This window comes from Stenella coeruleoalba (genome assembly GCF_951394435.1).
Source record: "Stenella coeruleoalba genome assembly, chromosome: 1".
Classification (NCBI taxonomy): Eukaryota; Metazoa; Chordata; class Mammalia; order Artiodactyla; family Delphinidae; genus Stenella; species Stenella coeruleoalba.
In genome coordinates this window covers 111,707,147-111,732,691 of record NC_137169.1, presented here as the reverse complement: position 1 = coordinate 111,732,691, position 25,545 = coordinate 111,707,147, and the positions used below count along the sequence as shown (strand labels likewise).

At 50.8% G+C, this 25,545-nt stretch overlaps 2 protein-coding genes across 7 annotated transcripts; one reads left to right on the top strand and one right to left on the bottom strand.

Annotated features, from left to right (window-relative positions):
• Positions 1–1,896: 1,896 nt before the first annotated feature.
• Positions 1,897–23,696, top strand: GBA1 (glucosylceramidase beta 1). 6 transcript variants are annotated; one of them, XM_079929310.1, is made up of 13 exons: positions 1,897–1,960; positions 15,556–15,635; positions 16,021–16,108; positions 16,356–16,547; positions 16,666–16,812; positions 17,148–17,281; positions 17,507–17,679; positions 17,914–18,151; positions 18,496–18,720; positions 19,085–19,248; positions 19,673–19,789; positions 19,882–20,007; positions 23,521–23,696. In XM_079929310.1, exons 2-12 carry the CDS (start codon positions 15,609–15,611, stop codon positions 19,985–19,987), a joined length of 1,611 nt encoding a protein of 536 aa, XP_079785436.1. In that variant the 5' UTR covers positions 1,897–1,960; positions 15,556–15,608; the 3' UTR covers positions 19,988–20,007; positions 23,521–23,696. The 6 variants fall into 6 exon arrangements, with proteins under 6 accessions (XP_079785436.1, XP_079785437.1, XP_079785435.1 ...); XM_079929311.1 differs by lacking the exon at positions 1,897–1,960 and adding an exon at positions 11,517–11,628; XM_079929309.1 differs by lacking the exon at positions 1,897–1,960 and having other exon boundaries at positions 15,477–15,635; positions 23,524–23,696.
• On the bottom strand, positions 20,667–25,541 carry MTX1 (metaxin 1; the record flags this gene model as incomplete). The annotated part of the gene is given in 10 exon segments (XM_079929361.1): positions 20,667–20,881; positions 20,982–21,136; positions 21,555–21,631; positions 21,758–21,940; positions 22,122–22,214; positions 23,753–23,832; positions 23,961–24,030; positions 25,010–25,165; positions 25,169–25,483; positions 25,485–25,541. Coding segments are annotated over 10 exon segments (1,401 nt in total).
• Between the last annotated feature and the right edge of the window lie 4 nt (positions 25,542–25,545).

The following is a 25,545-nucleotide window of genomic DNA, read 5'->3' as shown; positions in this document are numbered from 1 at the left end:
TGTGGCTCGCGGGCTCTAGAGCGCAGGCTCAGTAATTGTGGCGCACGGGCTAAGTTGCTTCGCAGCATGTGGGATCTTCCTGGACCAGGGATCGAACCTGTGTCCCCTGCGTTGGCAGGCAGATTCTTATCCACTGCACCACCAGGAAAGCCCCCAGGCACTGCTCTTGACAAATTTTTCATTAGCAAAAAAGTTAGACCCACTGGCCAATTCTCTGCCTGCATTTCACTTGAACTCTAAGAAGCATTTAACCCAGATAATCAGCATCCTTCCTCTTGAATTTTTCCCTTTCTTGTCTTTGAAAACATCATACTCTCCTAATTTTTCTCCTACTTTACTGTCTTGGCATCTTGTCAGAGTTCACACCTCTGCCCAACCGCTTAACACTGGAGGGCTCCAGGGCGCTTCCCTTGGCCCTCTTCTTTTGTCTACCTCCAGTCTGTTAGTGGCCCTGTCAAGATCCATGGCTTTAAAGGCCATCTATGTGTTCATGGATAACTCTCTCCTTTACCTCTCCGTGAGCTCCAACCTCCAATTTGACATCTTTGCTTGGATATTTAATGGGCCTCTCAGACTCAAGATGGCCACAATGGAACTCTTGATTCCCACCCCAGCACCTGTTCCTCTTCCAACACCCCCCATCTCAATAAGTGGCACCATCACTCACCTAGCTGCACCTTCCATAAGCTTGGGAATCACCCTCATTTCTTCTTTCCCCTCATCTAACACATCTGATCCTACCCTGAATTCATCCATCTCTCACCAGCTACCTAGCCCTAGTCATCACCCTCTCTCCCAACCTCTTGATCTATTTCCATTCTTCCTACAATCCATTCTCCACTCAGCAAAGTGATAAGAAATCGTGTCATATTAAAGTTCTGCCTAAACGTACTGGCTTTCCACTGTATTTAGAATAATCTCCAAACTCCTTATGAAACTATGGTCAGGTACAACCTGGTCCACTCTGCTTCAGCCAGACTGCGTTGCACAAGGGCCTTTGCACGAGCTAGCTCTTCACCAACACGAAACTCGATGCCCTATATCTGTTGCTTTCACCTAATTCGGGTCTTAGTTCCATTCTCACGTTTTTGTTGAGCACTCCCCATTCTATCATACCGCCTTGTTTTGAACACCCGTCACTAACCAAAATTACCTTGTTTTTGTTTTCTGTGTCGTCCCACAGAATGCAAGCTCCTGAGAGCAGGGGCTTGCTCATTGCACTGGATCTAACACTTAGTAGGTCCTCAACTCATTAAGTTATTAAAAGGCAGAGTGGGGCCTTGTAAACAGCTTGGAGACTCTATGACTTTGGGGATAGCCGTGGGGCCCTACAGGAGAGGAAGCGGGTAGGGAGAGGCACTGCCCATAGATGGCGTCTGGCTGCAAGGCTTCTTGAATAATTCACCATCATAACAACCCAGCTTCAGGGAGGGAGAGTTAGGGCGCAGCCAGAACGACAAAATGAGGTAGCAGGGATTGGAGATTGGGATTCCCAACGGGGCAGTTTCTGGGCACTGAATGTTCCCTATCCTGAGGCTCCCAACAGAGGAAGTTCAAGAATCCATCTTCAATCTCCCCCAACCCTTAGAGTGTGCTGGTGAGTGTAAAACGAGGCGCATGCGCGCTTCTCCCTTCCCGCGCCCTCTTTCCGAATAGACCCCCAGATACGCTTGCGCCCTATTAGGGCTACGGCTGGTCAGCGAAAACAGTCCGTCCCCAGCACAACCAATAGGACGTGAGGAAAGGGCCTGCGTCCCGCCTCCTGACGATTCGGGGGTCTCCCTTCTTGAGCTAGGCCCCGGCCCCGCCCCGCCGGCCCCGCGGGGCTCGCGGCTGCGCGTGGTGCAGTGCAGCCTAGCTCTGCTGAGCCCCCTTCTACCGCCCCGCCCACCCCGCTTTGCAGGCTGCTCTGGGATTTCCCTTCGCCTCCGTTTGGGGCTGCTGTTTCGCTTCGCCGACGGTAGGCGTAATGGATTTTGCACTTTTGGGATCTTAACTCTCCTTTCCCTGCGTCTGCACTTCACCTTTTTATCATCATTGTTATTATTAATTGTCGGGATGGTTGTATTTTACTAATGAAGAAGAGGGGGAAATCTTCAAATCCTCTTCTACCCACTTGCTTTTTTGAGGGGTGGAGTGGAAAGAAAGTCTATGTAATTTATCCATTCTTCAATCATCCGACAGATGTTCAATGAGCACGGGACGAGCACCGGGTGCTGTGCTACGTACTGGGGATACAGACTGATCCCCGCCCTACTGGGCTTTCTCACGGACAGATCAGCAGACAAAGGAGTTAGCAGGCTACTGGGTGCTATAACTGACATTAAACCATTTGTACAATTAATTGCAAATGTAATAAGAGCTACAAAGGAGATGTAAGGGCTCCTCACACACAGGAGGAGTGTGTGTGAAAGGAGAGAATTTCTTGGAGAAAATGACATATGAGCTGAGTTCTGAAAGAAAGATGAATAGGCACTACCTAGGCTAAATGGAGGTGAAGAGTGATGCATACGAAAGAGCCTTTGGGAGGATTCTGAGGCAGAAAGGATGTAGAACAAGGGGGCCAGTCTGTGGCAGGCTGTAATTGGAGGCTGGTCTCCGTCGTGCCCCTTACAGTCTGATTCCTACACAGCAGCCAATGTGATCTTTTAAAAATATAAATCTGATGTTGTCACTTCCCTGCCCCAAAATGTCCAGTGAATTTCCATTTTGGAGCAAAATTCAGACTCCTCACTGTGGCCACCAAGGCCCTGCAGAAGAACTTGACCCCCAACCTTTTACTCCAAACTCACTGCTTATCACTGTCCCACTCACTCCTTCTGTCCAGCTTCCTTACTCCCCTTTTTTTTTTAAGATTCTTTTGTTTTGATGTGGACCATTTTTAAAGTCTTTACTGGATTTGTTACAATGTTGCTTCCGTTTTATGTTTTGGTTTTTTGGCCTCAAGACATGTGGGAATCTTAGCTCCCGCACCAGGGATTGAACCGGCACCCCCTTCATTGGAAGGCTAAGTCTTTTTTTTTATTTTTAATTTTTTTTTATTTTTGGCTGCGTTGGGTCTTTGTTGCGGTGCGCAGGCTTCTCTTGTTGCGGAGCACAGGCTCTAGGCACGTGGGCTTAGTAGTTGTGGCATGTGGGCTCAGTAGTTGTGGCTTGTGGGCTCTAGAGCACAGGCTTAGTAGCTGTGGTGCATGGACTTAGTTGCTCCACGGCATGTGGGATCTTCCCAGACCACGGCTCAGACCCGTGTCCCCTGCATTGGCAGGCGGATTCTTAGCCACTGAGCCACCAGGGAAATCCCTGGAAGGCTAAGTCTTAACCAATGGACCGCCAGGGAAATTCCCCTTCCCCTTTATTTTGTTTCATAGTTCTCACGGCCACCTGAAATTACCTGTTTTTTGTCTTCCACCACCACTAGAACATAAGCTCCATAGGGCCAGGGACTTTATAATCTTATTCATTACTGTATCTCCAGGGTCTAGAACAGTGCCTGGCACATAGTAGATGCCCAATTATGATTTGTCAAATATGTGTCTTGGGGAGCACATAGCAGGGGTGCCCAGCTCATTCAGGGGTGTCAGGAAAATGGTACTGATGGTAGGGACATTAAGGCTGAGAAGTTAATGATGAAAAAGAATAGTTATTCATTTTTTTTCAAGAGAGGAGAAGAAAATAGCATAGAGCAGAGAGGCAAGATGGAATGTGGCCTATTAGACGAAATGTGATTGGAGCATATGGTCCAAGTGGAGAGGTGAGAAATGAGACTGGAACAAAGATGCCAGGTCCCGGTAGCCCTCTTAAAAGGCAGTGTGGAGCCATTGAAGGATTTTAGGAGGGAGAGTGGTAGCTTCAGAATTTGTATTTTAGTTAGACCATCCAGTTCTTGGTGAATGGATTGGAGGAGAAAAGTAGAGTGTAGGAGGCCAAGCAAGAGATGTTTCAGTAGCTTAGAAGAGAATAGACAGGGAGAAGGGTACAGGGAAAGGACAGAGTCAAGGATGAGCCCCAGGTTCTGTGAGGAAGAGGTTCTATTCATGGGGAAAAAAAACACAGGAGGAAGAGTGGGTTTGGCTGGAGGAGATGATGCTCTCATGATGGTCCTGCTGAAGTGTCTGTGAGACACCCAGAGGAAAGGTCTGGAGGGCAGAGTCACATCACAGAGTCCATCCCAGGAGAAGGATTGGGATTGGAAGTGGAGATTGTGGAACCAGAAAACAGCTAGAAGGTTAGTCAAAGCCATGGATTATCTCTGTGGAGAGAGCATGACGTATGAGAAGAGAAGGCCTAGGAGAAAACCCTAAGGAACAGACAGAAAGAGGACGCGAAGCCTGCAAAAGAGAAGGAACAGCCAAAGAAGTGGGAGGACATCCAAAGCAGCACAGTGTGGAGTCATGAAAACAAAAGAGAGTGCTTCTAGGAGGTAAAAAGTCCAGTCGAATAAGGGCTGAGCAGGGACTTTCCTGGTGGTGCAGTGGTTAGGAATCCACCTGCCAATGCAGGGGATGCGGGTTTGAGCCCTGGTCCGGGAAGATCACACATGCCACAGAGTGCCACAACTACTGAGCCTGTGCGCCACAACTACTGAGCCTGCGAGCCACAACTACTGAAGCCCCTGTGCCTAGAGCCTATGCTCCGCAATAAGAGAAGCCACCACAATGAAAAGCCCATGCACCGCAACGAAGAGTAGCCCCCACTCGACGCAACTAGAGGAAGACTGCACGCAGCAACAAAGACCCAACGCAGACCGAAATAAATAAATAAATAAATTTATATTAAAAAAAAAAAAGGCTGAGCACTATTCATTGGACTTAGCAACAGAGGGATCATTAGTGACCTTGGCAAGAGCAGTTTTGGAGCCAGGAGGGCCCAGTATCAGCCCGTGGAGTGTAGGAAGTGGAGAGAGGTGTAGCAACTCATTCCAGAGGTTTGGCTCTGAGTAATAATACATGCATTGTTGCATGAAATCATCATAACAACCCATGAGGCAAGAGTTTTGGAGATGAGAAAACTGAAGCTCTGAGAAGTCAAGAAACTTCCCAATATCTCAGTTCTAGTGAGAAATGAAGCAAGGATTTCAATCCTGTATAATCACTCGGGTGTTCATGCTGAAACACCCTTCCTTATTGCCTCTTCTTGAGGGGAACAGGAGAGAAATGGTGGCGGCTGGAGGGAGCAAGGGTGGAGGTAGAGGCCTCGCACAGAAGACTCCTTCTACTGTACCTGGAGGGAAGAAACGAAGCCTGGATAACAATAACAGTAATAATTCCAGCCATCTATATGGAATTTTACAGTTCACAAGGAACATCTCAGATTTTTTGTGTGTGTGTGGCTGCGTTGGGTCTTTGTTGCTGCGCGCAGGCTTTCTCTAGTTGTGGTGAGTGGGGGCTACTCTTCCTTGTGGTACAGGGCCTTGTCATTGCAGTGGCTTCTCTTGTTACAGAGCACAGGCTCTAGGCGTGTGGGCTTAGTAGTTGTGGCTCGCGGGCTCTAGCGCGCAGGCTCAGTAGTTGTGGCTCATGGACTTAGTTACTCCACAGCGTGTGGGATCTTCCCGGACCAGGGCTCGAACCCCTGTCCCCTGCATTGGTAGGTGGATTCTTAACCACTGCACCACCGGGGAAGTCCCTTCTCAGATACTGTTATCTTCAATGAGCCTCATTACAACCCTGCATGGGAAGCTCAGAACAATAAGGAATGTGCGAGCAGGCTCACAGTTGTTCAGTATTTGAATCATACTTCCTGTTGCCTCCACCAAATCACCTTAGTTAGGTCTCACTCTCACTGTAATAGTCTTGTTCAGAGTTAACTTCATTCTTCCTGAAGTTCACCACTCCTTTGCTTCAAACCACACCAAGGACAGTCTCTGAAACACTGACAAGCAGGACCTTAAACAGCGAGAAGGTGCAGTTGGTACCTTAACCCATTCATTCATTCAGTAAACTTGAGCCCCGATTCTGTGCTTGTCTCTAAGTGAAGAGTTTTAAAGTTTCAGAGAAATATTAACCATGAGATTTGCCCTGTGACCATTTATAAACTTACAGAAGACTAAAAATATGCAACTGAAATATCTGGGAGGCTGTATGACATGATGGCTAAGAGCTGCTTGGGCTTCAGGGTAGGACAGACCTGAATTTAGGCTTGACTCTGCCACTCACTTGACCTAAGTCAGTTTTCTCGTCTGTAACATGGGGTTGTCAGGCTAATGCATGTAATAAGCACTCATGAAAGATTGGCTGTTGGTATCTTGAGAAAAATTATATGGGAGCATGTGAGGTACAAATACTTTCCATTTGCACTGGGCTTTACAAGTATGCTATGGTTATTGTTTAAGAGTTGGTTAATCAGGGACTTCCCTGGTGGTCCAGTGGCTAAGGCTCCGTGCTCCCAACGCAGAGGGCCCAGGTTCAATTCCTGGTCAGGGAACTAGATCCCATATCCTGCAACTAAGTTTCCGCATGCCGCAACGAAGATCCCACGTGCTGCAACTAAGACCCAGCACAGCCAAATAAATAAGTATTTTTTTAAAAGAGTTGGTTAATCAAACTAACTTTATTGCCGTAATCAATAAATCAATTGCCCGAGAAACAAGTCATTTGATGTCAGTAATCAGGAGGTGTATCTTCAGATCAGAATGTCAGTAATCAGGTGGTGTATCTTCAGATCAGAAACCAGAGCTGAAAGGACAGGTTCCAGGTTGACTGGTAAGGTTTATCCATTCATTCATCTCTTGAGTATTTTTTGAGCACCTACTCTGCTATGCATGGCATAAGAGTGTCTCTCTTTGACTTGACCATGGAGGTGACAGTGGGACTGGGAAGGAGGCACACTCCTTGGGGAGTTGATCTGAGACCCAAAGAGCAAGGAGCCCGTGACATGGTACTTGCCAGGCTCCAGGGCTGGAGTTTGCTATCTGAGCCAAGCCTACAGCTTGTCACAGGGCTGGCTGAAGTGGGATCAGAACTCTTGTGCTGGGTCAGCCAAACTATTTTTGTATTTCTGCTTTTCGCTTATATTTATTTCCCAGTTGTTCTCCCTTGGTGTTTAGCTAAGTCTTTTAAAAGTGCTGTGCAAGGGCTTCCCTGGTGGCGCAGTGGTTGAGAGTCTGCCTGCCGATGCAGGGGACACGGGTTCATCTGGGAGGATCCCACATGCCGCGGAGCGGCTGGGCCCGTGAGCCATGGTCGCTGAGCCTGCGCGTCCGGAGCCTGAGCTCCGCAACAGGAGAGGCCACAGCAGTGAGAGGCCCGCGTACCGCAAAAAAAAAAAAAAGTGCTGTGCAGGGACTTCCCTGGCGAGCAGTGGTTAAGGCTCCGCACTTCCACTGCAGGGACACAGGTTCGATCCCTGGTCGGGGAACTAAGATCCCACATGCCTTGCGGCACGGCCAAAAAAAATACAAAATAAAATAAAAGTGCTGTGCAAAGGGGACCGAGGAACGCATTTGTGCCCACCTAGTACGTCCCTAGTGGCTACTGCAACCTGGGCGTTTTAGGTGACTCCCCTAAGGGCAGTGGTTCTCAGTCACCCCCTAGCGGGCATTTTGGAAACGTCTCTTTAGTGGAGACCAGGATTAGGAGGCACTTTGAGGATTTAGTGGAAGGACAGGAAAGGTAGACCATCTATAACATGGAGGACAGTCCTGCACAAAGAAGAATTGTCTCTCATTCTACTTGACTTTGGGATGTTCTGCTCAACAATATATGCAAAGGGCTTCCCTGGGGGCTCAGTGGTTAAAAATCCGCCTGCCAATGCAGGGGACACAGGTTCGTGCCCTGGTCCGGGAAGATCCCACATGCCACAGAGCAACTAAGCCCGTGTGCCACAACTACTGAGCCTGCGCTCTAGAGCCTGCGAACCACAGCTACTGAGCCCACGTGCCACAACTACTGAAGCCCGCACGCCTAGAGCCCGTGCTCTGCAACAAGAGAAAACCCCACTCACCGCAACTAGAGAGAGCCCATGCACAGCAACAAAGACCCAATGCAGGCAAATAAATAAATAAATTTATTAAAACAACAACAACAATGTATGCAAATATAAAATCAAATATAAATCAGCAGGACTTCATTAATAATGCAGAAAAGTTTTACAAGGTGTTTTTTTGTTTTTTGGAACAGCCCAATAATTTAGGAGGAGATCATTATGGAGAAGGAAGCTTAAATAAAATACATTGTCTTGACATTATTGCATCTGTCTACTCAGTGTATTAGAGCACTTCCAGCTATGCAATATACTTCGTTTAAAAGAGTTTCAATGCAGTAGCGTACCTGCAAAAGCAATGAACCAACTGCAAACATGTAATAAAAGTAAAGTTTTTTACTAGCTTCATTGAGGTGTAATTTACATACTATAAAAGTTTCTCCTTTTAAGTGTACAGTTCAATGATTTTGAGTAAATTTACAGAGTTTTGCAACAGTTAATCTCCATTCCCACTCCAGCCCCAGACAAGCACTAATCTATTTTCTGTCTCTACAGATTTGCTTACTCTGGAATTTCATATAAATGGAATCACACAATGTGTGGTCTTTTTGTCTGGCTTCTTTCACTTAACATGATGTTTCTGAGGTACATTCATATCGTAGCATGTATCAGCATTTTGTTCCTTTTTATTGCTGAATAGTATTCCATTTAATGAAATACCACTATTTGTGTATTTATTCACCAGCTGATGGACATTTAGTTTGTTTCCATAAATAACGCTGCTGTAAATATTCATGTGCGAGTCTTCGGGTGGACAAATGTTTTCATTTCTTTTAAGGAGATACCTAGAAATGGAGTTGCTGGGTCACATGGTAACTCTATGTTTAACATTTTGAGAAACTGCCAAACCGTTTTCCAAAGTGGCTGCACCACTTTACATTCCCACGGTAACCTATGAGCGTTCTAATTTCTGCACATCCTTGCTAACACTTGTTATTGTCTGTCTTTTTGATCATAGCCATCCTAGTGCCTATGAGGTGGTATCTCATAGTGTTGGGTTTTTTTGCGGTATGCGGGCCTCTCACTGCTGTGGCCTCTCCCGTTGCGGAACACAGGCTCCGGACGCGCAGGCTCAGCGGCCGTGGCTCACGGGCCCAGCCGCTCCGCGGCATGGGGGTTCCTCCCGGACCGGGTCACGAACCCGCGTCCCCTGCATCGGGAGGCAGACTCCCAACCACTGCGCCACCAGGGAAGCCCATCATAGTGGTTTTGATTTGCGTTTCCTTAATGACTGATGTTGTCAAGCATCTTTTCATGCGCTTGTTGCCCATTTTTATATTATCTTTGGAGAAATATCTATTCAAGTCCTTTGCCCATTTTTTAATTGGGTTATCTTCTAATTACTGAGTTATAAGAGTCCTTTATATATTTTGGATACTAGGCCTCTATCAGAGATATGATTTGAAAGTATTTTATCCCATTTTGTGGGATGTCTTTTCACTTTCTTGATGACATCCTTTGAAACACAAACACTTTTCATTTTGATGAAGTCCAATTTATCTTTTTTTTCTTCTGTCATTTGTGTTTTGGAATCATAAATAAGAAACCATTGTCTAAAGAGATTCTGGACTTAAGCTATAAGACGATGAGACTTCTGGGAACCTTGGGAGGAAGTAATAGTATTTACATGTGGGAGGGACATGACTTATGGGAAGCCAGGGGACGGACTATGGCAGATTGCCTCCTAGATGGCCCCCAAATGATCCCCACCTCCTGGTGTTTACACCTTTATTTAGCCCCTCTGCCCCCCACACATCTGTATAGAAGACCTGTGTAACCAATAGGGTATTGTGAAAATGATAATGTGTGACTCCTGAGGCTAGGACCTTGTGGCTTCCGCCTTACAATCTCTTAGATCACTCACTGGAGAGGAATCCAGCTGCCATGTTGTGAGGACACTCAAGCAGCCCTATGAATTATTCCACATGGTAGGGAACTGAGGCCTTCTGCCAACAGCCAGCCCCAGTTCACCACCTATGTTAGTGGCTTAACTTGGAAGCAGAGCCTCAGCCCAGTCAAGCCTACTACAGATGATAGCAGCCCTGACCAACATCTTGGCTACAGTCTTTTGAGAAGCCTCAAGTCTGAACCATCCAGATGAGCCACTCCTGAATTCCTTACCCACAGAAACTATGTGAGAAAACAAGTGTTTGTTGTTGCCTAAAACAAAAGAAAAAGAAACCACTGGCTAATCCAAGGTCACAAAGATTTACTCCTAGCCTTCCTTCTTCCAGAAAATTAAGCATTTTAGCTCTTACATTTAAGTCTGTGATCCATTTTGCTTTGATTTTTGATTATGGAGTGAGGTAAGGGTCTAAGTTTATCTTTTTTTAAAAAAATAAATTTATTTATTTATATATATATTTTTTTAATTTTTGGCTGCTTTGGGTCTTCATTGCTGCGCACAGGCTTTCTCTAGTTGCGGTGAGTGGGGTTTTCTCTTGTTGCGGAACACAGGCTCTAGGCGCACGGGCTTCAGTAGTTGTGGCATGTGGGCTCAGTAGTTGTGGCTTATGGGCTCTAGAGTGCAGGCTCAGTAGTTGTGGCACACGGGCTTAGTTGCTCCGCGGCATGTGGGATCTTCCCGGACCAGGGCTCGAACCTTTATCCCCTGCATTGGCAGGCGGATTCTTAACCACTGCACCACCAGGGAAGTCCCTAAGTTTGTCTTTTTGCATGATATCCAGTCATCTCAGCGCCGTTTGTTGAAAAGACTGTCCTTTTCCTTACTGAATTGCTAAGGCCTAGAATCAAATAGTGAATTTGTGAAGACATGTGGAATGCACTGAATCTTATTCATAAAGATTGACTTTTAAGCATTTTGTTTTATCATATATTTTATGTTTTTGCAGCACAATAATAATTACGTATTGTAAAAATGACATATGATGAAACTTACATATTGAAATTATTAATTCATGGGCTGTTTTTGCTTCTGTTAAATCCTAATTTATTCCATTTAGGTTAGTACATATCTGACTATTTTATAATGTCTTGTAGGTAATCATGCCTAAGCATTTACTTATTGAAAACATATTTTGCTATAAAAAATAGTCCCATTATCTTTCCTTTATATGCCAATTAAGGCAACTATATTGATTCTCTTAAATTATGTGTGTAGGTAAGTCATATTATCTATAGGTTCATTTCAGGATAGTAGAGAGTATGTGAGGAAATACTTTTTATGAAAAGGGGTGCTCAGGCTGTTGGGCTGAGATCTCCCAGGACAGGGAGAGTGAAGCTTGGGAAGAGAGGCAGACCTGCCTCTCCCCAGCTGAAAATCAATCCATCTTGCCCAACCTGGGAGCCCTGGATTCTGTTTCATTATTGACAAGTTATCCCCTGACCAATGCCTTTGAAGAACACAGATCCAGAAATGTTGCCACGTAGCCAGCACTTCAGAAGCCAACTTGGGCTTCATTTTTTTTTTTTTTTTTTGCGGAACGCGGGCCTCTCACCGTTTTGGCCTCTCCCATTGCGGAGCACAGGCTCCGGACGCGCAGGCTCAGCGGTCATGGCTCACGGGCCCAGCTGCTCCGCGGCATGTGGGATCCTCCCGGACCGGGTCACGAACCCGCGTCCCCTGCATCGGCAGGCGGACTCTCAACCACTGCGCCACCAGGGAAGCCCGGGCTTCATTTTGAGCAGGTAAAACACGTGTAGAAAACATGGGACGATTTTAAAACAATACAAAACAGACGCTGCAGACCAGCACAGCAGCTTTTGAAAATAACCGGCAGCTAATGTAGCATTTGGCACACTGGAGGCACTCATCAAATGTGTCATTTGTGTCATAGGACCCTGGATACAAATCTTATCGGACGCAAGTCCGTGTGCCCAACGCATAGTGAGGCCAAACAATACCACAACGTCGGAGTTTGGAGAGAAAAAGATTTATTGCAGGGCCGTGCAAGGAGACCGGTGGCTTATGCCTTAAAAACCCGAACTCCCGGAAAGAAAGCTTTCAGCAAAGCTCATTTATAGGAAAGGTGAGGGAGGGCTGTGGTTAGTTGTTGCAGACTTCTTTGGTGTCAGATCCTTTGTTCTTGAGGTCAGGTCACGGTCAGGTCACAGCATTCCTGTAAACCTCCACCGAAACAAATGTTATTCTCTATTCTGACGAGAAAGGGCAAGGTCCCAAAGGCTCAACCTTTACTCTCTGAGGTCCAGGCCCTGGCTAAAGGAGGGGGTCCTTGTGAGGGCCAGTTACCCTGCCGGGAGCGTTGGTGCAGCACCCAGTATGGGTCTTACTGCCAGTGCCCAGGCCCTGCTGAAGAGGCAGATCTCAGCTGGCGGCACCCTCAGGGCCAGGTCCCCAGACCCTGCCCAGCCATCATCACTGAGGGAGCCAGGCGCCCAGGGACCCAGCCGGCCCTCAGGCTTTTCATTTACACTGGAGAGAATGATTTGTATAGAATTGATAGGAATACATGTTGTAGCAAATACCAGTCAGGTGAATTCCCAGCTCACAACGATTGCCCTTCTTTGAGAATAGCCCCAACCACAGAGGTGGACCTCAAATAATGATGTGCAGTGTCCTTGCAGCTTAACCCTGACCTCTGGCCACCTCCTAGCGGGAGACAACTGATCTAAGCTGTACCAGTCTTAGAAATGTGAAGGGAGAAACTGAAGCTGGTTGAAGCTGTTAGCTTTTTTTAAAAATTTATTTTAATTAATTAATTAATTTAAATTTTTGGCCGCATTGGGTGTTCGTTGCTGCACGCAGGCTTTCTGTAACTGCGGAGAGCGGGGCTCTTCGTTGCGGTGCACAGGCTTCTCATTGCAGTGGCTTCTCTTGTTGTGGAGCACGGGCTCTAGGCGTGCGGGCTTCAGTAGTTGCAGCACGCAGGCTCAGTAGTTGTGGCTCGCGGGCTCTAGAGCATAGGCTCAGTAGTTGTGGTGCACAGGCTTAGTTGCTCCGTGGCATGTGGGATCTTCCCAGAGCAGGGATCGAACCCATGTCCCCTGCATTGGCAGGTGGATTCTTAACCATGATGCTACCAGGGAAGTCCCTGAAGCTGTTACCTTAATGGCAGTGTCCATATACTGCAGTTGCTGAGGCCTCCATGGCCTGGGACCCATGGAGACCGCCGCTGCCATTAGGCTGCACAGGGGGGGATGGGGCAGAGGTTTGCTGCTGCTTTGAGGCCTGGACCTGGCCAGTGGGTGGCTGTGGTGAGGGCTTGTAGCTCTGCGGGACACAGCCCTCAGCTTGTCCCCGGGGCACCCCAGCTCACCCGCTGGCCCCGCGGCTGGAGGGCCTGGAGGGTCCCGGCGAGAAGGCCGAGATCTGCCTCGGCCTAACCCACTCTCTGCTGAGAGGACCACTGCCAGGCTGACTGTTGGTGGAGCGGGACCTTTAACCGTGGCGCTCAGGGTCTCGGGCTAACAGCCGCGAGCTGAGGGGCCATGTGCCCACCCCGCCTCATTACAAATCCAGGTTCCACAGCTGAGTAGTCAAGCGACTTAGGGCAACTTCATGACCTTTCAGAGTCTTAGGTTCCTCATCTCTAAAATGGGGAAAATAATAGTATCTGCCACATGAGAATAAAATGAGACTATGAGCATAAAGTAGCACAGAATAAGTACTCAATAAATATTATTAGCCCTTATTATAACCAACTTTATTTAGAAAATAAAATATAAAAGCCTCAAGGGCAAACCACATTGTGAGAGAAGAAACAGGACACTCACAAACTCTGTGCCTGCAGAGGGAAACAGGGAGGGGGGTGGGGCTCTAAGGCCAACAGAGCACATAGCACAGGGAGATCAGGTCTGTGCTTTGTGAGCACCTAGAGGGGTGGGATAGGGAGGGTGGGAGGGAGACGCAAGGGGGAGGGGATATGGGGATATGTGTATATGTATAGCTGATACTCTTTGTTATACAGCAGAAACTAACACACCATTGTAAAGCAATTGTACTCCAATAAAGATGTTAAAAAATAAACAAAGCCAACAGAGGAGGTAGGGGCAAATGTAGTATGTACTTAATATCCATAAATATTTGTGGAGTGAGTGAACTAGAGGGAAGTAAGATCACCTGCCCTCTTCCCAAGAACAAGCCCTGTGCAGCATTTCCTGGAAAAACAGGAAGTCTAGATGGGGCCGATTTGACATAGTGATGATGGTTCAATTCAATGCAACAAGCTGGCACCTACCCACCCTGTGCCAGGTCTTCTACTTAGAACGAGTAAGCCATTCCTTTGGGGAGCTCCAAGCTCCTTCCATAAACACAGCCCTAACTTGTTGCAGTATTTGGTGCCAAGCAGTGTGCTAGACACACATTATCATACTTCCACCTCACAACAATTTTGTGAGATAGGCGTTATCTCTCCCCTTTTATAGACGGGAAACAGAGGCTTAGAGTGATTAAGTAATTTATTGAAGGTCAAACAGCCAGTAAGTGGTAGAGCCAGGATTCAAACCAAGCTCGTCTCACTGAGACTGTATTCAGTATAGTCTATATTCAGTATAGTCTCAGTGAGACTATAGCTCCTATAAGGCTACAGGAACCTAGAAGAAGAAATGGTCAATTTTGCCTGGAGTGTGTCTGGAAAGACTTCACTGAGATAATTTAAAAAAACAAAAAGGCACAGCAAACAAGTGGTTCCCAAGTGTCTACTCTGTACCAGGCACTGTGCTTATCTCCCTGATTTCAGTAGTGGCCTGGTGAGGTGGTGGTATTCCCTGCATTTTACAGGTGACGAAGTAGGCTCAGAGAGCTGTAGTCAGTCAGGTCATAATTCTGTGTCATTCCCACTGAATCAATATGATGTGGCCCATGAGGCAACACCATGGACAACCCCCTTGTCACATCCACTGAGGATGCAGCTTCGTACCACACTTTCCAGTTTCTGAACTACTTTACACAACCCCCCTGTCCTGTGATTTCCTTCTCATCTGCATCTGATGATGAAACAAGTGAGGACTGGAGAAGCACTGTCCCTCTGCCCAGGGCCCATCGTCCCTGCACTTCTCTGGTTAATATTCCCTAAACCTCACCTCTTCTCCTCCATGAAACCTTCCAGGATAACCCCAGCATGAAGGGCCTCTCTGTGCACACCTGTTACCAATGTTGTCTTTATCTGTTACCATCCATGTAAGAGTCTGACTCTTATGAGCCTTCTGAACCTCGATAGGGCAAAGACTTCTTAATCATCTCTCAGTATTTTGGCCTCAGTATTTTGCACAGTGAACCTCTTTTATTAGTATCACCTTTATTAGCATGACTAAAATTTTTTCTCAAGAAAGCAATGTGCCTGCTGTGGTTCCCATCCTTTGGGATTCGGGAGCCTCTACCCAATCCTTCATTCAGATCTTTCATCTAGATTCTTCCTAAAGTTGTCATCCATACATGCCTTCCAGAATTTCATACGGTGTATAATCACCAACAGCCCAGAAGAAGACAGTCAGTTGCCCTTTACAAGTATGGTTGCGATTGCCTCACTTCTCGTGTCATGTGACTCTCCCATAGTTATCACGTGACACATCCACTCCATTTTGCCGGAATTAACTCGCAGGGCTCACCTGGTACGTATGGCTACCTCAGGCTCCTGCACCCCTGTTTTTATTTAGCTGATACTCTATCCCTCCGAGGTTTGGGAACCCCGCAGTCTTCTCATCTGGTGATGGTGTTTTCAAGTCCTTCCAGAGAGGTGAGTGGGCCAGGGCTCCCAAATGGTCTTGTCGCTCTTTCTGGAATCCTGGCGCTCCAGGCTCTGGAATTCAGTGAACGACACACTCTCCTTGAAACCAGGCCATCACGGCCCTTTGATGGAGGGACAGATGGAGGGAAGGTGAGGTTGAGGGAGAAATGGTTAGGACGAGGGGTGGAGGAGGGTCCTGGTCGGGGTGGGCAGAGAGCTATTATTAGCAGAGGGCTTGGAGGGTGTCTGGACCCAGGTGTCTGTGGGCTTTGTTCCATTCTATTAAAGGTGGGAGACTAGGCTGGGTGCCCACAGGCAGCCGAGCCCTGCCTGGGAGAGTAGATGAGAGGTGGAGAGGGGCTTGCCCTCTAGCCTCTCCTCATTCTGTTCTCAGGAGTGTCCCAAGCCCCAGGACAGAGTAGGCATCATGGCTCCCAGTCTCATGGGATTGCTTCTACTTCAGGCCGTGTCGTGGGCATCAGGTGAGTCAAGGAGGAGGGAGGGAGCCCCGAGGCCCCCTTCTGCCTTATGTTCCTTTGGTAGTCTCTGACATACGGTGGTGGACTTCATTAGATGCTCACTAAACCCTTTTGAGTGACTGAGATCAACTGTGGGGTACATCAAGAGAATCTTTGAAATCAGTATTCAGTCTTTCCTTCCAACTAGTGTGTCCCTTCTCCCCATCTTCCTCCTTCAGCCCTTGCCTCTCTTGTGCTCTCTCCCTCCCAGGTGCCCGCCCCTGCAGCCCTAAAAGCTTTGGCTACAGCTCAGTGGTCTGTGTCTGCAATGCTACGTACTGTGACTCTCTTGACCCCCTGACCCTGCCTGACCCTGGCACCTTCAGCCGCTTTGAGAGCACACGCAGTGGGCGCCGAATGGAGCTGAGTCTGGGGACCATCCAGGCCAACCGCACAGGCACAGGTAACCACTACACCCCTCACCCAGGCTGGGGTCCTCCTGGAGCTAAATCATGCCGGCAGTCACCATGGAGTTTCTCCCCTGTGCACTGACACCCTTTATTCCCTGCGGATGTCCTCAGGGCTGCTGTTGACCCTGCAGCCAGATCAGAAGTTCCAGAAAGTGAAGGGTTTTGGAGGGGCCGTGACAGATGCTGCTGCTCTCAACATCCTTGCCCTGTCACCTCCTGCACGGGATTTACTACTCAAATCGTACTTCTCTAAAGAAGGTAAGGAGGAAGGGGACAAGACGACATAGTGCAATTGACACTTTGACCTTTCCTTTGACCCTGACATCCACCCATCCCTGACATATGGGTCTCTCTTAATGCCCAGTGAAAAAAAAGATTGTCCTACCCATCTTCTGCTGAGTGCCTGGGGCCTCTCAGGCTCAGAAGGTCTGCGCTTCACCCAGAGCCCAAGTTCCCCTTAGCCCTCAACTCAGACTCTCAGTAACTCTCAGTAACTCTCAGCCCTCAGTAATTTAGGACTGGCAAGTGGTAGACAGTGCCCCACATTCTCCTACTGACTCAGACACACATATCTTGGTCTTCTTTTTCTGCAGGAATTGAATACAACATCTTGCGGGTCCCCATGGCCAGCTGTGACTTCTCCATCCGCACCTACACCTATGCGGACACCCCTGATGACTTCCAGTTGCTCAACTTCAGCCTGCCAGAGGAAGATGTCAAGCTCAAGGTGGCCACTCTGGCTGCCTCAGGCCCCGGTGGCATTGATGCCTGGTGGTTGAGAGGCCTCGGGCTAGAGCAGTCTGCAGAGAGACATAGAACGTGCCCTCTGCTCTCTGTGTTCTGTCCTGGGGTGGGAGGGAGGAGGCTGATAGCTAGGCCTGATACACTGGGTGGGCCAGTCTGTTTATGTTCCAACTCTGGATGTCTCTCTCCTCACCACCTTTGTTTCTAGATACCCCTGATTCACCGAGCCCTGGAGTTGGCCCAGCGCCCTGTCTCACTCTTTGCCAGTCCCTGGACATCACCCACTTGGCTCAAGACCAATGGGGCAGTGAATGGGAAGGGGACACTCAAGGGTCATCCAGGGGATCTCTACCACCAGACCTGGGCCAGATACTTTGTCAAGTAAGGGAACAGCAGGGCCATGGGGTCCAGACCAGCCTCCCATCTTGGACACCCTGGTCTACGTCCCAGCCCTTGATCTGGTTCCGCCTCCAGATCTCCTCAGCTCACCTTTCTACCTTCTGGGTCTTTCAGACTCAGGCCCCTCAGTTTTCCCCCACCCAGTCAGGCCTCCTATTCCCCAGGGTCTTGGTTCCCTGTCTTGGCCATGATCACTCACACCCTTTCCCTCGCCAGGTTCCTGGATGCCTATGCTGAGCACAAGTTACAGTTCTGGGCAGTGACAGCTGAGAACGAGCCTTCTGCAGGGCTATTTAGCGGGTACCCCTTCCAGTGCCTGGGCTTCACCCCTGAACACCAGCGAGACTTCATCGCCCGTGACCTGGGCCCCACCCTGGCCAACAGTACACACCGCAACGTCCGACTGCTCATGCTAGATGACCAACGCCTGCTGCTGCCCCACTGGGCCCAGGTGGTAAGGACCAGGAGCTCCATGGGTGCCCTAGTGACCCCCAAGCCCAGCATCCGAATGGCTGGCTCCCGAACAGAGTGCCTTCCCTGCCCCAACTCTTGATTCCTAGAGCACCCTGGCTGGGACCAGGTGCCCAGGTGGCACCCCTGGGGTGCTGGTGGTGGTGGCGATCCCCCTCTGCATCTCCAGGGCCCCATGAATCTCCACGGTTGTCACTTTAACCCCCTCTAAGTTGTGTTCATCCCACTGCCCACTTCTCAGCTCCTATGCCTCTTCCAGAACCCTTTGTGCAGGACCCAGGCTCAGTGGCTCTCTTTCCCCAGTAGTCCTTCCCTTTCCCTGTACAGGTGCTGGCAGACCCAGAAGCAGCTAAGTATGTTCATGGCATCGCTGTACATTGGTACCTGGACTTTCTGGCTCCAGCAAAAGCCACCCTGGGGGAGACACATCGCCTGTTCCCGGACACCATGCTCTTTGCCTCAGAGGCCTGTGTGGGCTCCAAGTTCTGGGAGCAGAGCGTGCGGCTGGGCTCCTGGGATCGAGGGATGCAGTACAGCCACAGCATCATCACGGTGAACCACCTGTCTCCCTTTCCGCAAAGCAGACCACCTCAGACCCCTTGCTAGTCTCACCAAAGGCTCCTCTCCAGCTTTTCCCCAGCTGGCTTACTCTTTGGAGCAAATTTTGGGATATCATGATCCCCTCTGTTGCCTTCCCTTCACAGATCTGCACACCGTCACCCTCGTTCCAAATGCTTGAGCGGTTACATCTGCCTCAGATTCCTCAGCTTCTCTGGCGATGCCTCTGTCCTCACAAACCCTTGCTCCTTAGATATTACTCCCCTCACAAAGGCTGAGGCACCATAGCCCGTCTCCCTCATGTGACACTTAACTGTATTCACTGGGGGCCTTTGTCTCTGCCCTGTTCCTACCCTAGAACCTCCTCTACCATGTGGTCGGCTGGACTGACTGGAACCTCGCCCTAAACCCTGAGGGGGGACCCAATTGGGTGCGCAACTTTGTCGACAGCCCCATCATTGTGGACATCGCCAAGGACACATTTTACAAACAGCCCATGTTTTACCACCTTGGCCACTTCAGGTGAGTGGAGGGCAGGCACCCCCACTCCACACCAGTCCTGGCATCTCCTGCACTGGGATTGTATCCCCGCCCCCTCTCCCCCCTCCCCCCGCCCCAGTGAGGAGGCAGGAAGGTGCTGAGGGTGGGAACTTTGGGAGCAGCATGCATGTCCCCCTTGCACCATCTAGGCAGGCAGTGACTAGCTGGCATTCGAGACACAGACAATCCCTGAATGCCCGCTGCTGGGACTGGGAGGCGGGAGGGCAGGGCACGCCCAGCCGCACAGCTTGAGGCCTGGAGAGTTAGGGCAGAGCTTTGGAAGGGTTCTAGGGGGAGGGGGTAGGTGGTAGGGAAGATGACTTCTTAAGTGAGAGACTGATGGGAGCTGCCCTCAGGGCCAGGGGAGCTGGGCTGGGGTCCCTGACGATGCCTGTTCCCACTTCAGCAAGTTCATTCCTGAGGGATCTCAGAGAGTGGGGCTGGTTGCCAGTGAGAAGAATGACTTGGACACAGTGGCACTGATACATCCCGATGGCTCTGCAGTTGTGGTCGTGCTAAACCGGTGAGAGCAGTGGGGCCTGCGAACTGGGCTGAGGACAAGACGGTGGGCTTGGCAGGATCACACTCTCAGCTTCTCCTCCCCATCTGCCCCAGCTCCTCTAAGGATGTGCCTCTTACCATCAAGGATCCTGCCGTGGGCTTCGTGGAAGCTATCTCACCTGGCTACTCCATTCACACCTACCTGTGGCGTCGCCAGTGATGGGACAGATACCCAAGCAGGTGCCTAGGCTCAGCATGGACATTGAAGGGATAGTCAGCTCACATGCTGTCTGTGGCTACAGAGGGTACAGCAGGACTGGGGGGGAGCTTACGTGACGTAAGCCCAGAGGCAGTGGTTTGGGTGACTCACTCTCCCCTCTAGTTGGTGCCAGGGGCTGGAGGCCCCTAGGGAAAGGACCGGGAGGCCCCAGTGGTCCTCCACCCCCATGCTTGTGTGAGCGTGTGCTGTGTGCTGGTTGCCTGTGGAAACTGGGCCCAGGCCCAGGGTGAGCTCACTGTCTGTACAAACACAGGGGTGGGGGGGTGGATGGCAAGAGAGATTAAGGAAAGGAAGAGACTAGGAAAGCTGAACCCAAAACTGGGAAGTGCTTGTCTTTCTTGGAGATGCAGAACCAGGTCCATGCAGATGTCAGCACCAGGGCACAGGCAGTGAAAGAAGCCAAGCACCAGTGGGTAGACTCAAGCACCCAGATGGCCCCAGTGGTCCAGAGAGGAAAAATGGCAGCCTCTTAAAGGAGAGAATGTCTGATCCCAGTCAGTGTGAGCAGTTTTATTCTGGGGGTGGGACCCCATTTCCAGCCATACCAACAATGGGGAAACACAGGAGCCTCTGGAATGCATGACAGTAGAAAAATCAGTCCTGGGAGCATGAGGATAAATCATTCCTCTTCAACCTCCTCAGCCATGCCCAGGGCCCGTGTGCGTGGGGCCCGGGCAGGTGGTGCCCGCTGGATGGAGACAATGCCACTGAGCAAGGCATAACCCGCCATGGCTGCCAGCCCCGCCAACACGGATAGGATCTGGTTCCGGCGCCGATATGGCTCCTCCTCAGTCTCTGGGTTTGCTGGTGTCTGGCGTGGAGGTGGCACCTCAGCTGAGGGGCAAGGAAGGAAGGTGGGTCGGGGGGCTGGTTTCTGGATCCCTGCCCACTCTCCGCAGAGCTAGCGCCCACCCCCTACCCATCTGCCCCTTACCTCCCTCCCAGGGGAAGTACAGGCTGAGGATATGGGTGCAGTAGGCACAGAGGTTGTGCAGCCCCCGCAGGTGGGCCTGCAGTTTCCCACTGGGCAGCTTCGCCTGCTGCAGCAGGGCCAAGTAGCTGAAGACAAAGGCATCCAGGGAGGCGGGGCTGCAGCAGAGAGAAAGGGTGGGATGGAGAAGGGGAGAGATGGAGTCGGAGGAAGAGTCGGCCCTGGAAAGGTAGGCTCTGGGCAGCAGGGGAGGAGAGGACACACAGTTCTGGTCCTGGTGTGGGGAAGGCGCCCCAGGTGGCGCCAGCCTGCCTTGAATGGGACTCTATCCCAGGGCTGCATAAAGGGCACATTGAGTGCCCCACAGCCCAGCAGGCCCCTCCTGGGCCTGGCGGCCCTCCCACCCTCCTGTACCACTGAGGCGGCTCCGGGCCCACACACAGCCCCACTGTCACCAGATCCAATGTCTGTCCCGAGGACCTCTTTTCCAGAGCCTGAGCCCACCCTAGCCTCTGTGGCTGTCTGAACCTGTACCTTCTTCCAAGCCACCTATGATTCCCCGGGAGTCAGACTCACGCATCTCCAAAGAAGAATTTCTGAGAGCCCAGGCGCTGAGAGAGAAGGGTCAGGCATTCCCGAGCTTCCTGGTATAGCTATAGGGGGACACCAGGTCAGCTTGCGGCTGCGGGAACAGTGCCACCTCCCCTGCCAGGCACTCCCACTCCTGGCCATTGCCCTGGGGACTCCTCTCATACAACAGCCCCCTGTCCCAGAGGTACCTCCTTCTCCAGCTCTTCCTCCTCCTCTGGCCTGTGCTCCCCACACAGCAGCTGCAGCCGCTCCACGTACTGCCGCTGCATGCGGCCAGGCAGGAAGAAGTTGAGGGGAAAGGGCATAGCCTCTGCGTACCACTTCCGGGTTACTTCCACATAGTTCTTGGCGTCTACCCAGAAAGTATGTATCTGGATTGGGTGTATAGGAAGGAAGAAGCAGGTCTGAGCCAGTGCACCTGCCTGACCCAGGGTGGGCTTCTGGTCCCCACGCTGCTCCAAGCCTGTGGGGGGGGTGTGGGGGGGTGTCTGTGTGTATGCCTGACCCCCTCCCCCACTGACCACCCATGCTGGGAGGTCTGGGCACACTCACCAGCACCGGGAGCAGCTTCTCCTCCAGCAGAGACATAAAGGCCAAGGTGTCTGCTCCTTGCCGGGCTGACAGATCATAATCAGCATTGTACTTCTGTGGAGGAAACATCCACTGTGAGGTGGATGCTGGAGGACTCCAGGGACACTTCCTCAAGGAGGGAGGCATCCTGTCTGGCACCACCCACACTGACCTCTGAGTGTAGCAGAGGTAGAGTGTGGGGCTTTGCTCGCTGAGGCCCCCTTGCCTGGGCCCAGTCAGTAGCCTGTTGCTGTTGGCGGGAAGCCTGGACCTTGGAGCCTGCTGGCCGTCAAGGTCCCGCGCCCATTGGGAGTTGGAAGGAAGGCCCAGCCACAAACCAGGAGCAGCTCCCAGAGTTTCCACAGAAAGCTGGCAGGATGCCTGCTGACGGCAACTTTCTAACAGTAACTTCTCCGATCCAGACACCACAAAACTAGCAGAGCGGAGCTCAGATGCAGGTTGGGCCTCAGTCAGTGCCTCGGGTACTAGGGGACGCCATCCTCATGCTCCCAAGACCCAGTGAACCCACGTCTAGGGCCCCAGTGCCCAGCTCTTGGGTGTTTCTTCTATGTCATTCCATGGCCCAGGCGCCACCACCACACACATTCCAACCATACCCCCAGGTCTCAGCCTGCCACACCTTGTAGGCTCCAGTATCTGCTCCTCAGCACCCTCCTCCACATCCTGAGTAAACGCTGTCCCCAAATAACCTCTTGAGTGTGATCCTTAAATCTCTCTGAGCCTCATTCTCCCTCATGGAATAGGGATAATAATCTTTCTCTCAGTGTGGCTGTGTTAGGAGAAAACTCTTTGGAAACTGGGAAAGCTGTGTTCATACATAAGGCAACAATGGCCCAGTCCCGCCAGGAACTCTGGCTTTTACCTGGATCCCCTCTCAAGCCTCCATTAATTCCCTGGTTCCTCCACCTTTGGGAAAGTAGAAATGAATGAGGGCCCCATTTCTGACAATATGTTCACTTTTGGAACCAGACCATGAAACTAGAAGAGCCCTTGGAAAGCATCCTGGCTAAGCCCCATAGTTTTACAAATAAGAAGCTTACGGCTCTGAGAGGTTAAGCAATTTGCTCAAGGTCACACAGCCAATGACAGTGAAAAGCACAGCCTAGGCCTCCCCAATCCTCTCGTAATGCTCTCTCAACTTCCCCACCCTGGCTCTTAGCCTCATCCATCCTGAGCCCCATATTATAAAGCCCAACCTGGTCCCTGAAAAAAGGGCAATGGCCCTTAGCAATCCCTGTCTGGTGCCACCTTTTTTTTTCTGGTCTCATCTTTGAGGACCTCATCTGAGCCAACTGTTCTCTCCTACTCTCCTTTCCCTTCCATGTGTCATCAGCCTGTTCATCTCTCCCTCCTCACCCAGCAGGCAGAAGTCATTGTGCCTCCAGATGCCTTGACAGTGGCCTAGCTGAATCTCTACCCTACTACTTACTACATCACAGCAACACGTCTGTGTCTCCTCAACCAGACTATATGTTCCTTGAAGCTCGGTCCCCTGTGTCTGGTTTGGCATATATTTGGTACTCAATAAATGTGTGTTGCACTGAATTGACTGAACGTCTCTCACTGGCAGCCCCCCTACCCAAGCCACCTACCTCTTTTCGAAGGTGGGTGATGATCTTGTGTGGTACTGAGATGACCTCTCCATGACTGGTCTGAAGGGCAGGCAGAGTTCCTGACGTTGAGAAAGAAGTATGTCCACCAGAGAGCTGCCTATCCATACATAACTGCATCACATCCCTGTCTGTCTCCTGCTCTTCCCCTTGTACACTCCCTTCCTCACCCCCCAGGGACACTGGGTACCTGAAGGGCTCCGCCAGGGGTTGGTGATCTTGTGCACCTTGAGTGGGGCACCAGTAAATCTGGCATAGGTCTGCAGGGAAGGAAGCAGAAGGCAGAGAGGCCAGGGACATGGCCCCCACAGGGGAATCAAGAAAAGAAATAACATTTATTGAATACCTTTTGTGCTATGCCCTATGCTTAGGAATTGCCTCACAAAAAAAGAGGTAGACATTACTGTTCCCATTTTACAATGGGCAACACAAGGCTCACAGAGATTATGGACATGTCCATGATTACAAGTCAGCCAGGAAAATCCTTCCCTCTCTCTCCTCTCCTGCCATCTACCTGGTGAACACCTAGCCTCATTTGGAAGCACTAACCATTCCTTCCTGGGCAGTCTCTATGGCCTGTTCCTACTTGTAATTTAGCACCTGAACATTTTATTACACTTATTTGCTGACACGTCTATCTTTCTGTGAACAACTTCAGGGGAGGGACCAAATGCTATTCATCTTTGCATGCCAATGTTTAGTATTTGGAAGAGGCCTAATACATGCTTATTAAATGAGTGAGTGAATGTGTGAAGTGAACTAGTCTGCCTGGCTCCAAAGCATTTTCTACAGAGCCTGGCTGTGGGCCCTTTGGTTAAATAAAGAATAAACTCAGTAAATGCTGTTGATTGAGGAGGAGGAAAGGGAGGCTGAGGAGAAAGCAGCAATGCCGAGCCGGAGAACCCTGAGATCGTCCAGCCTTAGTAAACCTCTGGATGAAGAAACAGCGCCCAGAAAGAAGGGATCGTCCCAAGGTCACAGAGCCAGTAAATGGATGTTCAAGAACTAAAACTCATCTTCTGAACCCCTGATCAGGCCTCTTTCCATCGCTAAACAAAACCTAGGCTGCTACGACACAGGACACTGAGTCTATACCGGCCAGTCACGCTCTTTGATGGCCTCAGTTTCCCCCATTGCACGCGTGCTGAGGCGCCCTGGCAAAATTCGAATGACCGGCTAGTCCGGGCCCCCTCCCCAGTCCTCCAGGGCGCAGCAGAGGGCGCCGGCGCCGCTCCTCACCAGCACGGCCAGGCTGTCCAGGTCCACTGAGGGCAGGCCCCAGCCCCCTGACCAGCAGAACAGCTCCATGGGCGCCGCCATCTTGCCCGCCCTCTGTCCCGGAAGCACCTCCCCCTGCGCTTCCGCCCTCCACTGTGCGGATCCGCCCCCCGCCCCTCAGGCGGATCGCGGTGGAGAGCCGGGGGAGGCCCTCAGGAGGGCGCGGCTTATCCCGGCCAGAGAGGCTGCCTGACGGCGTGGGGCGGGGCCGAGGGCTTCGGGGGAGGGCGGACGCCGCCTGATCCAGAGGTGGCTCGCGAAGGGGGGAAGGGCTCTCAGCGCGGCGTGCCTTGGAGGGTCAGGGTACCTCGGCCGAGGGGAGCCCTGAACCCCCGAAGGCGCGGCGGGCCTAGGAGAGGGGGGTTTTGTGCTCCTGGACGGGCTCTGGGGGCCCTCGCAAATCTGCACGAGGTCTGGGCTGCTCTGGGGGCCCCGCAGGGCTCGGCCCCGAGCGGGGGCTGCGGGGGTGGGGGGGGGGTCCCCCGAGCTGCATGTTT

Bases quoted from the DNA above. Each gene is read 5' to 3' on its own strand.
- GBA1 (XM_079929310.1), top strand. From the start codon at position 15,609: ATGGTGTTTTCAAGTCCTTCCAGAGAG. The intron at 16,813-17,147 runs GTAAGGAGGAAG...CTTTTTCTGCAG, and splicing joins ATCGTACTTCTCTAAAGAAG to GAATTGAATACAACATCTTG. The intron at 18,152-18,495 runs GTAAGGACCAGG...TTCCCTGTACAG, and splicing joins TGCCCCACTGGGCCCAGGTG to GTGCTGGCAGACCCAGAAGC.